The sequence below is a fragment of the Lathamus discolor genome, chromosome 5 (assembly GCF_037157495.1).
Source record: "Lathamus discolor isolate bLatDis1 chromosome 5, bLatDis1.hap1, whole genome shotgun sequence".
In the NCBI taxonomy this organism is placed as follows: Eukaryota; Metazoa; Chordata; class Aves; order Psittaciformes; family Psittacidae; genus Lathamus; species Lathamus discolor.
This window is the reverse complement of record NC_088888.1, coordinates 66,514,412-66,531,209: the sequence shown is the minus strand read 5'-3', so window position 1 is coordinate 66,531,209 and position 16,798 is coordinate 66,514,412. Positions and strand designations below refer to the sequence as shown.

At 39.0% G+C, this 16,798-nt stretch overlaps 1 protein-coding gene across 3 annotated transcripts in view; it reads right to left on the bottom strand.

Annotated features, from left to right (window-relative positions):
* Positions 1–7,664, bottom strand: part of HACE1 (HECT domain and ankyrin repeat containing E3 ubiquitin protein ligase 1) — a 52,430-nt gene extending 44,766 nt beyond the window's left edge. For 2 of the 3 annotated variants that reach the window (XM_065681151.1, XM_065681152.1), the window contains exons 1-3: positions 7,500–7,664; positions 2,871–2,925; positions 1,563–1,652 (exon numbers count right to left, since the gene is read on the bottom strand). In XM_065681151.1, coding sequence (XP_065537223.1) covers positions 1,563–1,652; positions 2,871–2,925; positions 7,500–7,575 — 221 coding nt within the window. In that variant the 5' untranslated portion in view covers positions 7,576–7,664. Of the gene's footprint in view, positions 1–1,494; positions 1,653–2,870; positions 2,926–7,499 lie in introns of those variants that run through there. The other variant, XM_065681153.1, reaches the window with a different exon arrangement.
* Between the last annotated feature and the right edge of the window lie 9,134 nt (positions 7,665–16,798).

Genomic DNA, 16,798 nt, shown 5'->3' with positions numbered 1-16,798 from the left:
ATGTGATTTTAGAGACTTTAAAACTCGACAGCAAATTTTTAAGACTGACAGTTGTTTAAAATATAAACTGTTTAAAATGTTTTGGTTACTATTTCCTCTCACTTCCCTATTTTTAATCTATGCACAGGACTGAATTTTCCATTTAATAACAATTCCAGTATAATTCTTTATGCTACACTTCACTGTTCAGAAGTTATATTTAAACCTCAAGAATCAGAAACCCTCAAACTCATACAAATATCTTTGCTATTTGTTTTGGACCTGTAACTCAATTTTTCTTTTCATAATGTAGAATAATCAATATCACCAAGAACACAAACTTTGCATTGTATGTTTATCTTGCTCCTGAATTCTTCAAGAGGAAGACTGAATGTGAGGATAAATATACAGTATTTTCATATCTATCATGACCATCCTATCCATTGTTACTAATCTCCCCAATGACAAAACTGCTACCCAACAATCCAAAGAAACCGAAGACTGGCTGCACAGTAAGTTGCAAAAACAGCATTTCTGTGACCTCTTAGTGACCCAACAACTAGCCAAGACAAAACAGAATCCTGAAACTAGGTGTAACACAATTTCTTGGGATTTATGATCAATGAGAATTATCTTTGAAAAGCTGTTTTAAGATGTATGCTAAAAATTGGCTTGCATTTTTTTTTCTTTGAGTACTTTCTCAAGTAAATTTTACATAAGCAGCATGCAATTCTGAGATGGAATACCTGGGAAACATATTTCTATAACAGTCTGCTTAGAAAGCTGGAAGTCCTACCTACATTATGCCCAAGTACCTGCTATTTATACGCAATGCCATTACTATTTCTTTTATTTTTACTATTTTTTCAGTTTAAACGTAAGAGCTTTCAAGATATTCAAAATGGACACACATACAGAACATTCACTCATTAGTTTAAAGTTTAGCTTCCTGAAAGGCCATTTCAAAAACTATATGGTTCATTTCTATTAAGGTAATGTTAATCTGGCTGTTTCTTGGCAATAAAGATTTATCCTCACTGAACAGATACATAAATAATAAATAATCTAGGTCATGGAGTTGACATTTGCACTTAAGCCTTTCACCCAGGATATAAAAATTTATTAGAAATGAGTTATATTCCCTTCAGGTATGGTCATATTAAGTATTTTGTTAACAGCTGCTTCCCAGCAAACATCCAAGTACTTCTCAGTGGTTTAGAATACTTCAAGAACAAGCATCACCTGCAGACAAGATTTCTCCAAATCTACAAAATCAAGAATAATCCAGCTATACAGGATATATATAATGGCTACATTTCTTCACAGACTGAGATTTCACAGAAAGGAAAAAAGTATCCACCTAGATTTCCTTCACTAGAATTTAGAAAGCCATTTGATATTATGTGTAAAAACCATTCCCTCAATGAGGCAGGCACATTGCTAAAAAAAGAAACAGAACAAAAAAGAAGTGTAAAAACAAAGTGTTAACTGATACTACAGAGTTTCCCAGCTTACATTGGTGCCTTAGATTTGTGGTATTACTTTCATTGTTAACTTCTGGACTGGACTCAAGTAAGTCTTACTTTGCTGCAATATGAAGCAAACTTCTCTTCACACGTCCAAATGCATAATTCACATCAAATTTTGAATTTGACAGCAGCTCTGAGACAGACCTTTAAATAAAAATATAATTTTAAATAAAGTATCTCACATTATTCAAGCAAAGTATATACTGTACACAAGTACCCTATTTCTTTCTGGATCATTATTTCTTTTCCCTCCAACTAACAACATCCACCAGCTTGCAAGTGCATATTAACAGTACTTTTACTCTTTCACTTCTTACTTGTACATAAAACATGAACTGTAACACTGGGCAACTGTTTCAAATGTAAACTAGTAAGAATTAGACCAGACGGCCAAATAACTTCATTACAAGCATGGAAAACAAGCATATTAATAGCCTTGGTTTGAAAAAAATATAAATTCTAATTTTCCTCCTTAATCTCTACCCATATACCCTAATCAGATATCCAGCAGCTTTCCCAAACATAGGCAGAGTTCAGAGGGAAGACTGGTACATAAAGTCGTCATAATAAAGTAGAAGGACACATGATATGCCAACAGGATAATAAATTTAAATAGGACCCCTCAAGCCTTAAGTAATTAATAAAGATAAAATATTAGCTAAGATAAAATACCTCAAAACAAGCAAAACTGCAAGTGAACTGGTGATTTCAACCCCTAGTAAACAGCTGATCACATAACTTAAAACCCTTGCACACAATCTTAACAAAATATTATTTAGCAGAACAAATGTTTATCCTGATCAGATAAACACTTTACAGTTTCAGTAAGACCTGCTTGCCTACAAAACTCATCAGAAGGTAGCACCACTTAGCTGGCACTATACAACCCCCAGTTCCCAATCACTCTAAGGATCGCTGTGTAAAGGAAAACAGCTGGTCATCTGAGGAATTTCAGAAGAACCGATCTCACTGTACAACTTTTATTCCATGTCTTTCCAAGATGCCTAATGAGACTAAAAGTTCCTAGGTCATCAGTAAATGCACACTCAGAGCTACACCCCAGTTCCACACACAAAAAAAAAAAAAAGTATTTGTTCTTATCCTAGGACAAATTACTCTATGTGCATCAACAGAACAAGTCTATGGCATAAAACTAAACAGGTTTCTCAGGTAAGAATATGCTGGAATGTACACAGTCAGTGCCTAATTTCCGCTACAGATCTCAGCAGAATTGTTCAGCAGCAAAACTTCTGAGAGCACTCCAGCAGCTACAACTCCTGCAAACATGCTGGTTTTTCAGACCTTAAAGAGGAAAAAAAAAAAAAAAAAGGAATAAGAAAAAGAAATGTAGGAAGCTCTCACCTGTGCTGGTCAGCCATAACCATCGGCATTAGTGTATAGACAGCAGTTTCATTGTCTGTGAAGAAATTAAATTATTCCATTATAACAAAAAAATCTTTTCTGTGAAATAATCTAGCAGCACTTAGTTACCTTTTAAAGTGTCCATTGTTCAACAGATTATTATTTTTGCACAGGTTATACATAACTAAAGTTTCATTATAGAGAAAAAGCCACCATACTTAGAACACATAATCAACAGGACTAATACATGAAGTTTCAATGTGGTGGGGTTTTCTTTCACAAAGTAATAGTTACAGAATTTTCAATGGAGCATCAATTTTTCTAAACTGACAATTCTGTTAAGTCAATGTACTTAAGAAATGTGCATTAACAAAAAAAAGTAAATAGCTTATAGCTTATTTCAAGAAGGAAACTTTCAAGGTGACTTCCATAGTCCTGGATACAGACAAGTTTGTAAAAATTATTTCTTTAAACTAAGTTGTTCCATAACCATTTGTTTTTGTCTCTAAACATGAATACCTGAATGCAATAAATTTCAATTTAATTTCTGCTCAGTTTCATATTCCACATTTGAAAGCAATACAGAAAAGTCCAGAACACAAAGATGCAAGTCAACAGTGGGAATAGAATGACATTCAGCTATACAGTCCCTGCCAGGACTTCTGCTGCCCATACCAGCACACTGTATGGGTATGACATGCCTGTTTAGCCACTTACAGACTTTCTGGAGTAAAACATTATTTTTAAAGGACAATTTAGAGCAGAGATTTAGATTATATGTTAGGAAAAAAATCTTGCCTGTGAGGGTGGTGAGGCACTGGCACAGGCTGCCCAGAGAAGCTGGGGCTGCCTCATCCCCGGCAGTGTTCAAGGCCAGGCTGGACAGGGCTTTGAGCAACCTGGTCTTAGTGGAAAGGTGTCTGTGCCTATGGCAGGGTGTTGGAACTAGATCTTTAAGGTCCCTTCCAACCCAAACCATTCTAGGATTCTATGAATTCGACAAAATTTTGAAGCCTTTAACACAGAATAATCATTAATAATACTGATGTACATTAATTATTATTGATGTATAATGATTATAATTTCCAGCTTGAAGCAAACTGCCCATTGTTGGGAGCACAATCTCCACAGACTTTTCATGTAGATGCCAGCTTATGACAGGAGAGACTATACTTTCTGAGAACCCAGGTATATAGCTCCAGGATATAGAAATATAGGACTGTTCTTACAAACTTTTACTTTGAACTTCTTTTTCCTTATCTTAATTGATCAAAATGTTCCAAATTGTCCAAAAAGTTACAAAGCCATCAGAACAGGAAGAATTAAACCAGATCCAAACAAGTGTAACTTCTCATATCTTTTATGTACATGCTTCTACACATTCAGTACTTCCACTAGATAGGCAAACTGACATTTACCAAATTAATTCTTCAGCCTTATCAACTGGAGTCAGAGAAAAGCTTCTCATGCTGCAGTTACTCGTAATTATTCTTCAACACTACTCCGAGATTAGTGCTGCTACCCCCTACGTGAAGCAGTCTATAGGTAGCTTACAAATGAAAGAATCAATTTTAATCTATAATTATCTTTGTACACTGAAAAGAGATGTCATATTCGAAAACAAATAATTATGTTATTAAAAAACTCAATAGTTTTAATATTGCTTACAGTAAATGCATGATGGAAGAGACACAAATCTCTCAAAACACCAAATCACATTTCCAAGCTGTACAAAGTCATCCTAACCATCCCCAAGTTCAAGAGTTTGAACTGTCTGTAGATTGTTCCTTATGGCAGAGCTCTGTGAGCATTAGACAACTCCAGCCATAGCATGTACCACTAGAATTTTTGCTGGGGTCTGAGAATGGGGGAGACTGGGTGGGAGAGGATACACACACAAAGAAAGAGAGTCCTGGAAATAAAATTAAGTAGATGCTAAATAAAGATATCTACTGTGAAAATGACTGGATCACTTTTTAAAATGTATTCATGATTAGCTTCCAGTGTATCTAAACGAAAAAAAAAACCAAAAAACAACTTTCTTGTTTAGGCTCTGTTCCACAGATCTCTGGACAGGAAGATGAAGCTCTCAACTGAAACAAAAAACAGAACTTGAGAATTCTAACTAAATCTTAGACATCCTTTGAATTTCCACAATCATGCCCTATTAAAGGGGCAGATGAAAAAAAAAAGAATAAAATAAAAAAAGCTTTAAATACACCAGCACACTTAACAGAAATGCTTCCTGCTAATCCCAATTAAATTTAATTGTATTGCAAGTATAGCAATTTAGAAAAAGACAATAGTAAAATATGAGTGTAACTGGGCCATTAAAGGTGTTTATGGTACAGTTACAAAACTAAGCTTTCTGCTGTTCTATTAACAGAATCTACACTGTGGAGCATGTGCTGATTTTCCCAGAATTTTTCTGTACAGAAATAAAAGGAAGTGGAACTAAGGAGTTTTTGTGCCTATTTTAGTTAACTATTATCCCTATTCATAAATAAACACCTATTAACTTAAAGTACATGACATCAGTGAAAGCAAAAGTGTTATATGCCTCATGCACTTATAGAACATATTTATTATCTAACTTGCTTGCATGTCAAATTATGAATATCTAAAGACAAAAAACAAAGCACACAAAAAAAAAAAGCTTTTCAGGCACTTAACAGTAGAATCCAGAAACACTTACTTTATTTCCTAAGAGATTTTTGTTTGAATTTGGCAGAGATCCCAAGCTTAGAGAAGTGTCAGCACCATCCATATAGTATCTTAATGGCCACAGCACATGCATAGGAAATCAAACACCTGGATTTAGTGCCTTCTTCAGCATAAGAAGTTCAAACATACATCTCCATTTCCTAAGAGAGTACTATGACTCTCAGTTTAAGGATGGAGAGGTAAACTACGTGTCTTTCAAATTAAAGCTATTTATGCACCAGGGGAGAAGGGGAAGAAATCATAATTCAAGAGGCCGGACACAGCACACAAGAAGCCACCAAACCGCATGCCATACTAGACTGGTGGTGGTATTTTCTAAGCTGATCCTGTCAGTACACGTTTGGAGCAAAACAACCCAACCTGCTTCTCAAGTAGACTGTGGGCAGGCCTGAATAAACCTAGAGAACACCAAGGTCAAGAAAGAACACATGTAATGAGCTATGATGGACCATTATACATCTAACCAAAGTTAGACAGCCATTGAATGCGTTTTCTTGGAATGTAATTTGAGACTTCATTGCCTGAAAGTCCATTTATCTCCTTATTTCAGTTCAGCTGTGACTTATTTCATGTAATTCTTAGAGAATACATAGGATTGACAGTCCTTCTGTGCCACAGGGCAAGAGAGGTACTTGTTTGGAAGTCACAGGGCTTGCACTAGCATTAACATGATTACTTCTTACATGTAAGATGCCCAAGGTAGGAAGAAAATAGCTGAACTCAAATTCAGAATGAATTTGCCTATTCTAGTACTGGCATAAATTTAAAGTAGCTCCAACTGGCATAAGCTGTGCTACGCATTATTCATACCACCATTATCACTTGGTTAAACTGGTGCTACTACATTATCTCTCCAAGCCTGAGATCACATTAACAGTATTACGTCAGTTTTCACTGCTGTCATTCCAAGGCTTGCTTGCAAGCAGCAGCAAAATCCATTTGAAACTTGTCTGTCAATTTTGTTAAATTTATGAGCAACTGCACTGGCAGATACTGAAACTGTTGGCGGGTGACAATAAGGAAAGGGTGTAGCAGCTCACCGCAGGGGGAAGAATATATGCAGCAGCCAGGAAGTCCAAACAGGGAAGACACAGAGAAAACAGAATGTTACTTGCTTTCTTCCACCACCGGAGATGAAAGCTGGCAGACAGACAGCCAAAGACTAGTCTGCAAAAATAAACCCTGAAGAAAGTACAATGACAGCACATGTCTCACGAACAGAAATTTTCACGTATCCAAAAGCTTTTAGAGGTAGTCCTCCCAAAAACTGGATCTGGCTGGAACACTAAACTACTTGCTGTAAAAGCCTGAAGCTATATTTTCACATCTATCCCGATATGGGATGGCTAGCACCCACGTGAAGTAGTTTAGAAGCAGAAAAATTAGCCTGTGACCAGTGACTTACAACACTATTTCATACAAAATTCAGTGCCATTAACAAAAACAAACTAACAACCAAGGATTTGTCATCACTAGCGATGACACAGACGAAGCACCTAAGGAAGAAATCAAAGCCGGACAAAAAGAGTGTTCAGCACCCCGGACCACCCTCTCACCCGGGCCCAGGGGCAGCAGCCGCGGGCAGGGGCACGCCGCGCCCTGTGTGCCGGGCACCTCCGTCCTTCGGCGGCGAGACACCGGGGGGAAAAAGATGAGGAAGTCGCTACTGTTGTTACCACCATTATAAACTAAAGCAAGCCCCTCGGAGGCAGAGGGAGGGAGGGAAGAAGGGAGCCGGTTTCCATCCTCCCAGGCCGCCTCTCCGGAGGAGAACACGCAACGGCCCCCGACTCAGCTCACCCCCGCCCCGCCACACCGGGCCGGGCCAGACCGGGGCGGAGAGGCCGCAAACGTGCCGGCACAGACCGCGAGGGCAGACCGACCGCCCGCCCGCCCCTCTCCTACCGTCCGGCAGCTCCACGGTGCGGGCGCGGCGCAGGGACCTCGTCAGCCGGTTTAGCTGCTCCATGGCTCTCTCCATCCTCGGAGCGCCCAGCCCGGAGACACCACTCCTCCCTCAGCCCATCGCAGGGGTGGCGGCGCGAAGGCCACCCAAACCCTCGCCAGCCCCTGACCGTCTGCGCATGCTCAGCAGCTGCGCGCATGCGCGAGTGCGGAAGTTTGGCTGTGTGTACTTCCTATGGGACAAAAAACCCCGAAACTTGTGGAATATGGGTATTTAAGTGTTTACTTGTTACAGGAGGGAAACGTTTTTCATCAGTTAAACAGGGAGCTTTAAACCTGAGGGGTTACCGAAAGTGAAAAGGGGAGGCGCTTAGCGAGAACGAAAAATGCGAATTACTTTAGCAGCGCTTTCAAAGTAAGCACAGGAAAAGGAAGGTATGGGAATTGTAACCAAAAACATAGAAATGTAAGCAGCGCTTAATAATAGCAATCATAAATACAGTAAAACATGAGAAGCAAAGAACGAATCTTCATAAATTATTCGTCAAGTCTTTTTGTGTTTCAGTCGGCACTCCAAACTGCAACAGGGCACATAAAGTACCAGAATACAAGGATAAATTGTTACACTCTGAGAATACACTAAGGTGCTCTCAAGTCAGCAGCAAATACTCAATGGAGTAGAAGACTTCTTTTTTTCAACACGAAAGTTAGCCCAGCTTGAGTTTAACACATTTCTTCTAGCAGATAATGGAAAAAAGCAGTAGTATATAAATTAGGTATCACCATGTTGTTCATGGATTTGAAATCCCTCCTGTGTCACAGTCCACTGGTCCAAAACATTGTTTTCTTATCCTTTTAGTCCTGCTGGCCACACTATTTCTGCTACAAGCCCAGATAGCATGGTAGCTCGTGTTTCACCAAGGAATGAACTAAAAATCTGAGCGTATGATATTTTTTGTGGGGTGCTGCAGATAGACAGGAATCTGACATGTTTCAGTTTGCCTTGACTCCCCTCCCTAGCAGTGAACTCCCAACTGCAATTTGAGTTCCTGGGAGCTGCTCTGCTAGCACAGATTTTCTTCTCCACTGCATTGCAGTGTTAGGAGCCAGCACGTCTTCAGAGTGTGGCTTGGAGCCATTTATCCCAACAGCCATGTGCTCCCTGTGGACTGAGCCAGCTTCTGGACATGCCAGTAGACTGGGGTTGGAAACTGACTGCATCTTCTGTTCAGGAAATTGTCTGTGCTGAAAGCAAGGCTATATAACAGAGGAGGACCTTTGCAGAATTATAGTAGAGATCGACTTAATTCACAGAGAACTACTCAGCTACCTTCCTCTTTCCTGTGTTGCCATCAAAGAACATAAGACATTCACAGAAAACAGGTCCATGCTACGTTCCCTCTGCTCTTGAGAGGACTGCTCTTACTGCTGAATATATCCTCTTAGGGACTGAGGGAATTCAGATAGAGAACCATGCATAATCCCAATGAAAACAATGCTGAAGGATCTATACATGTCTCTGTGATTCCCACTCCTAATGCAGCTGCATGTCTGTCCTATACAGCTGTATTTTAGTACATCTAACTATGTAAAATGCTACTGCACTGAGATTTACAGTAACCTTTTCAAGGTGTGTTAGGTGTGTACCATTAGATAGATAGGCTTTATACATATATACATGAATCCTTGTTATTCCAGATGCTTTTCAGATTCCAAAATTTATCTTTACCATTGGTATCAATAGTATTGAGGGCAAGAAGATGTAGCATTAAGCTGTTTCACTGTTAACGGTTACCCAAACCAGAGATTGTTTCAATTGTTTCTTTTGCATATACATGTTAAAAACAATCAGTGCAACCTCACTGTTTTCAGGCACTTAATAGTGCATAATAAGGATTATGTCCCCATTTATTTCTACTGCCAAATGAAATGTGAAATTGGCTGTGTTCAGATTTGAGTTCTGAGCATCACTATTTGTGCTATAGCTGCAAAATTATACTAAAAGATGGAATATTCTCCTATGTATAAAGATGCTGTTTTTATAATCACTTAATGGGATTTCTTAAAACCATTTTAATATCTTCTTTTAATGGGCAAACTTAGTTCCCTAGATAATACTGAAAGCCATGTTCTAGAAAAGTAAAAATTGTGTATACTTTGACAAGGTTTCTTTTATTTTTTTATTAAGAGATTTCCTCAAGGGGGAAATTCAGTCAGAGAATGCTCTGAAACTGAATGTTCTGTGGGCAAAGTACAGTTGGTTTGATTCTGACAACTGACAGATAAGTAGTTGTGGGTCAGGACATCAGAGAAACTCCCCATTAATTTTACTGGGTTTATTTTATCTGCATTGTTCAACTATTGAATTCTTTCCTTCCATTTCTTTCCTGCTTTGCTATATGAACTATAATAAATTCTGATTTCTCTTTCTGAGGCTTATAACAGTCCTGCAAAAGAGGTTTTAATTTGTTTTAATTCTACTTAGAACCTAACATAAGGTTAAAAATGTTATTGTCTATTTTTGTGTGCAGCATCCATTTCTGTTCTTTGTGGAGCAGTTAGTGCTACTTTACACCCACCTGCATTTCCTTGAAGCTGAGTTGCTGAAATTTCTCAGTAATAAAGCATCCACACTCAAAGATGTATTTTTTAACTCTTTTGTCTAGTATGTCCATGCCCTTTGTCTGAAGAAACTCAGTTCTATTTCTGCTCTATTTCTGCTACATTTCTGTTGAATTAATTTCTCAGAAAGAAGTTTCACTGTGCCTCAAAACAAATCCACAGTGCTCAAGGATTAGCGTGAAGATACTTTGAACTATTTTCATAATGTCATAGCCCTTCACTTTGCAACATGTTTACTGGAGCTTGAAAAGCTTACATCTATGTCTCATATTTAAAAAACAGCATCAGTCTTCTTTTAGTAAAACCCATCTTCTGCACAAAGCATTTTTGAGAAAAAAATACCAGAAGATGAATGAGACATAGACAGACACAAGCCTTTGTTCTGCTAATCATTATGCTCCACTTGGCGTTGGAATCAGTGGTGGAATCAGTGAAAAGCCACCTATTTAAATATCTGCTTGGGCAGTAAGGACTTAATAATTATTCTGTCCTTGTCTGCCTGGCTTTGGTGAAGCTATTCTTGTAATGTACTTGCTGGCTGTCATGTTTTCCCTGCCCCCTTTCTCTGGGTAGTTGTGTTTGCAACTTTATTCTGTGCAGCTGCAGCTCTTTACAGATGTGAGGGTTTTTTCCTCCAGATAACTACAGCAATTTCTTTACATTCTCTCATGTTTTTAGAGCATGCATATTTACAATTCTGCAATAGTAATCGTGACTTAAGGTCCTGTAATTCACTATCTATCTCTGAGCTCAATTAGAGATCACTATAAGGAAACCTGAAAGGTGAACAATGCTGAAATGCTGTATTACATTCTAAACAACCTAAACGTGCTACAGGAACAATGGAACTAATTATTTTGTTGTGTTTGCTGCAAATGTATAGTTTATGATATACCAAGATTTTTGTTACCTATCCCTGTTTCAAGTCCTCATTAACTCTGCAAATAATGTCATTCAGGCTCACACTCTTAGCTGTCATTCTATAATTGATTCTGTTTTGAAGGACAAGCAAAGTCTATTCATTTGTTCCTGATCAACTAATTTCGTTCTTGGAAGTGTATTAAAACTGGGCTATGCTGTTGGGACACAAGGGAGCATTCTGCCACTCAGAAAGGTTCAAAGGAAGGAAATCTCATTTCTTTTCTAAATAAATGAATTATTTATATACACATAAGAAAATGCTGGGTTGATCTAACCTTACTTAACACAATAATAACTGGAGATAATTGATCTGCTGTTTCTCTGGTGTTTGCTGCTGATGTTATACAGGTGGACTCCCCTCAGTATCCAAACTTCCTGCAAAGTATTGCCACGGAAGTTGTTGATTCCTGTGAACAGTGGACAAACTAATAAAGTACCAATAGAAGAAAGTTTCAGATGAATGTCCAAATTACTTTCCAGCTTTGTATCAATATATTGCAAGTTGCAAATTGCTGCATAAGAAAGAAACTTCTACCTTTAAATACAGAAGAATATGAAGGTGTAGCCTCGTATTATAACACCATCTTGAGATTACAAAATAATGTAGCAATTGCTGTACTCCTTGGACTGGCAATATTTCATGCTCTGAAATGGATCCTATTTTGCAGACACTGGAGGTGTGCCTTTTACACTTGCACTACAACAAAATGCATGGTGACACCTTGGAGAGCACAGTGGTGCTCCCAGAAACTGTCTCGACTAAATATATGCAAGAGGCAGGCCTCACTATGCCCATTCAGCTGAACGCTGGTGGCTATTAATTCATAGAAGACAGCACATAATTGGACGGGTTTTCAAACTATACTCCCCTGTTTCTCTTGCCAATGCCCTTAAGTCTGTTTAGTGATCCAGGGTAGGATTACTAAGAGTTTTAAAAATACTTAAGCTGATAAATATCAGCATGTAAACAGAGACATGTTAAAGAGGGCTGTGATTGCAGTAGTAAGAATGCTTTCGTACATTAGCAATTCAAAACCATAAAGCTTTGGAAAAAGAAGGAAGTAAACTTTTATACCAGCATTATTTCTTTTCTCAGCTCCCTGTAGGGGTTACTGAATAATTTTTAGAATCTTGTAGATAATGCACAATCAGTGACATAGAGATGATGTACAGTTGCTATTTACAAGGGAAAATTCAATCTTTTCTCAGAAACTCGAGCAGAAGGCGGCATACACAAAGCAACCACAAGATGTCAGCCGTAATGGCTTAGAGTGGATTATTCTTGCTGGCTCCTTTCTGATCAGTAACTAGATAGGGGAAAACTATCTATCGTGCTGAAAAATTTGTGGAGAAATTAATCTAAGAATATTTTTGCTAGTCATAAACATATTCACAAAACGAATTATCAGCTCCAAATTTAGCCTCTGTGCACATTTGTTCCTACTGGAAAAAAAAATAGCTAAAGATTTAACCCTCCTGCTTGAGACTCAGAGGAAGCACACAGCAGGGATTTGTCACTGCCCATTTGCTCTTTTTTTACACTCTTTAAGCGTCTGCTCTCAGGGCTAGGGTATCAGACTTGATGGACTTCAGGCTTTTTCCTGTAAAGCTATTTTTATTTCCCTGATATTCTTGACCATGTTTTCATCCTGCAGTTCTGAATGCTTGTAAGATAATAGGAAAGCCCAATTTCCATTTCCAGTCCATGTTTGGAGACATCCAAGTGACAGATATTGATTGCTGTTCCTGGAATACTTTGCAGTCTATTGCCCCATAGTTCACCATTTGAAAGCTTTTTCCTTTTCTTCTTTTTTTTTTTTTTTTTTTTTGAGGGATGCTCTGTTTGCCTCTAGCTTCTCACACTAGCAATGCTCTTGTGTTTAGTACCATTTGCTCACAGCAGACAGGTTTACCATTAGCTACTGGCCTACTGCCATGCGTCACAAACCTCTGTTGTCGGTTCTTCTGGTTGTTCATGCTGTGCTGCTTTGCTCTGTTCTGCTCTGCAGTAAAACTGCTGATTGCTTCTGTCTCTGCTCAACCCATTCTTTCTGCAGTCCGTAGTCTTTCAGTTGTGCTTAGAAAGGTGAAGTGATACCCAGGATCTGCACAGAGCCTTTGCCACAACAGGCAGATTTCCCATCAGGATCTTACCCATGCTCTGAAAAACACAAACAAAGCACCAAAAGGTGCTTTGATCCAGGTTTGCTTTTGGTATGATCATTGTGAGATGTTATGACAAGCTCTGGCATTTGCTCCCTTGGCAGTCACTGATAGGTTGGCCAGAATTAAAATTAAATTAAACACAATTAAAACCATTATACATCAACTTGCAGCTGAAATACCCCAAGGCACCACAACCCTGTAGTTCCTTCCATGGCTCTCAGCCTGCTGCAGGCAGGCAGGCTCTAGGCTCCTGTCTTACAAGGTTCTCACACGGGCCCTCCACTGCACCTCACACCTCCAACCTTACTGAAGTTGACTGACTCTTGTAATTCAGCTATTAAGTGAAAGCACTTTTACCAAAGTTACTTTGGCCTTAAAATTTAATTCACCTGCTGTGTCTTCAGGTTTCATAATGCACCTTTTTGATGGTTGCCAGTCTCCCCTGGGGCATTTGCTTCTGGTTTCTGAAGAGAGAAGGCATCCTAATATGCAGATTAAAGGTCCTATGGGGTTCAGCTCCAGGTTTCCCAGTGGTAAGAAATTAACAGAGAGCATAGACACCATCCCACAACTGCCTAAAGGTACTCTCCAAGCAGGGACAGCCAATATGTGCTCATACAAGGCAAGGAGGGAGATGCATTGGTGTGGGGCTCCAGACATCTGAATCTGCATCTCAGGGCTGAAAGTCACCTGCCATCTGGGTAAGTGGGTCTGCAAACATAGGTTATTTGTGTGCTTGGTTGAAAGGTGGTTCATGTTCTACTGAGAGATGTCCTGTGCTTTGTAAAATGAATGTGTTATGAATGTTTCAAAATTTAGGAGGGAAAATTTTTTGTGATGTTTAAGTTTCTTCCTGATACATCACTTGTTATAACAGTATCCTTTACTTATAGTAATTCTTCACAAATATTGACAGTAGAAGGGTAAAGGATGAATAGCTATTGTTTCTTGTTTCTGTCAACTTCTATCTTGTAATTTGTCTGGAATCTGTTTGGGGTTTGGTACAAAATCAGTTCCTTCCTGTGTACTTTTTCCTCTGGAAAGCAAGTAGACATATTGACCACTACTGCAGTCACAAGGGATATAGAATCATAGACTCAGGATTTAACATACATTGATTTAGTAATCATTAATTATTTTGTATTGAGTACCACTGGAGAAATGTAAAATATCAGTAAGACAATGAAATATACCATGACACAATGAAATACCAGAATTTATCTAAAAGAGTATCTGACATAAATACTTTCTGCAGAAAGTCTAATGCTTCCAGCATACAAAAATCAAACTTTCAGGCCAGTCAGTTAGTTGTAATTTTCAACATTTCTAAACAGGGTCTGTTAGACTTTGCCATTTAAGAGCTTGTTTGTATCACAAAATGTAGTGTAGCTCCCCAGCTCTTGCACCAGCAGCTCCTAGAGCACTTGGTTTCATGGGTAACTTTACATTAGTCAGTACAAGCCAAGCTCAAGTTTCCTTGAAGGCAGCTAATAGAGTTACTGTATTCCATTAAAAGAGAGTTTTCTTTCCTTGCCTGATGGTTAATCAGCTGCTTAAATGTTATTCACTCATTCACCTGTTCTCAGGATGTGATTTTCTAGTTTTAACATTTCAAGACAAAGTTACAGATGGATGTTTCATTCAACATGTGTTTTAAGCACTCACATGATGATAGGCAATGTACACCTTACCCGCATGGCAAGACGCTAATTCACAATCTGTTTCCTGCCCTGCATTCCTAAGCTTACCCATCACATTCCTTATCTTCTTATCCTGCCATTTTATTTTGATTTTTAAAACTTGCCCACCCATTACCACCACCCTCATCTTTACCTTCTGCATCAGCTTTCCGTATCACCTCAGGCCTTCAGAACACACAGTTGTGGGCAGAAAACAAACCAACCCAAACACAATGAGATATGCACAGTTACCAGTTTTCTGATGCAGTCTCATTTTCCTCCTTGCACCAGAGGTTTCCCAGAGGGCAGGATGTGTCTTAGTAGTGTTCCTGAAGAGTTAGCCAGCCAAATGGGATGTTATGTACTTTAAGATAAGGTTTCTTTTTGACAGCTCGTGGGGAGACCATGGAAGGATAGGATTCGGGGTGTTATCCTGGTTTCAGCTTCCAAAAAAAAAAACAAACAACAAAACATAAGAATTTGTTTTCCAGATTTATTTTGTGTGGTTTTCTGTACTGCATGAAACCCATATTTGGATTCTGAAATTTTCCGACCTTTCAACATCTTTGTTGCCCACTTTTTTCTCCCTCAATTTGGACACATGACAAGGCTCCTGTGGTTCGCACCCTCCTTGAAGCACTGGATCATGTGGCGAGGGACCTGCCAAGGGGCAAAACTGTAGCTGGGGAGTCTGTTTTCCAGCACATACTGCTGGAAACATACTGATTTCTCCTCGCCTAACGGCCTCCCATGTCCATCTTGCCATATGCAGCTGGCAGTGAGCCTTTCAGCCACACCTGGCTTATGGGACTCTGGAGCCAGAAAACAGATGTTAGCTTAGGGATACATCCTGGAGATAGCTAGTTATTTGGTACCATGTCTTGGGTATATGTGTCATGGGGGAGGTTCACTGAGCATCAATTTTAAAGGACAATTTGACATATCTAGATTTAAGAGGAAAGGTCATTCCTTCTCTGTTACTCTCTAAACACCTGACAAACCCTAAGCGCTAGAATATAAATGTAATGATAATAAATGGTAAGATTATTATTTGTTCTTATTATAGGTTTTTTTCTTATAGTAGCTATAATTATTCAGAGAGGTTTGTCATTGGGATGTGTCTGTTGCCAAAGAATTCAACTTTATGAGTGAAAGCAACTTTGTAAATTAACAGTTAATAATCTAAAACATATATATGGTTGGGGAAAATAACTGTATATAATACCCAGTCTTGTCACCCGTGCTTATGTCATCATATCAGTAACTTCCTCAGAGCAAGGAGGGGGTGCAGATCCTGGGAAGAGAGGACAGGGTGTGCAGGACAAGAAGCAGAGTATTTTACGTCTCTCCAAGCTATTATTTAGGCAGTTACTCATTTCCCGCTTTGGGCTCTTTGGGTCCACCGAAGAGAAATCAGTGAGATGAATGGTCTACTTTGTACATGTTGGGAAAAAAAAAATCTCTATTTATAGCTCAGCTTTTCTAAAGACAATGTATGTATAAAAAGATTAACTCATGGAAACTGAAGCTGTGATAAAAACAGCTATGGTAAAGTGCTAGAAGATGTAGTTATAGCCAAAAAGCAGCACACAGCCACAGATCACTTGACGAAGTTTTCTCATATGTTGGTTATTTGTAACTTGAGTTACAGAAGCAAGGAAAAGTGACACTCTCGGGTGAGCTGCTGCCTGTAACATGCATGGGATGATAGAGGGGGCTCCTGACAGCAAAGAGCAAGGGCACGGTACACCCATGGTGTCAGTGGCTGTGTGGGACAAGAAGACAGGAGTGCACAGGAAACGACAGCAGCAGCAGGAGGCTACAGGGAGATAAGTACTACAGAGGAGTTTAATTTATTGCCTACCGCTGTCTTCCAGAGACTGGAATGAGTTTCCCATGAACAAAACACTT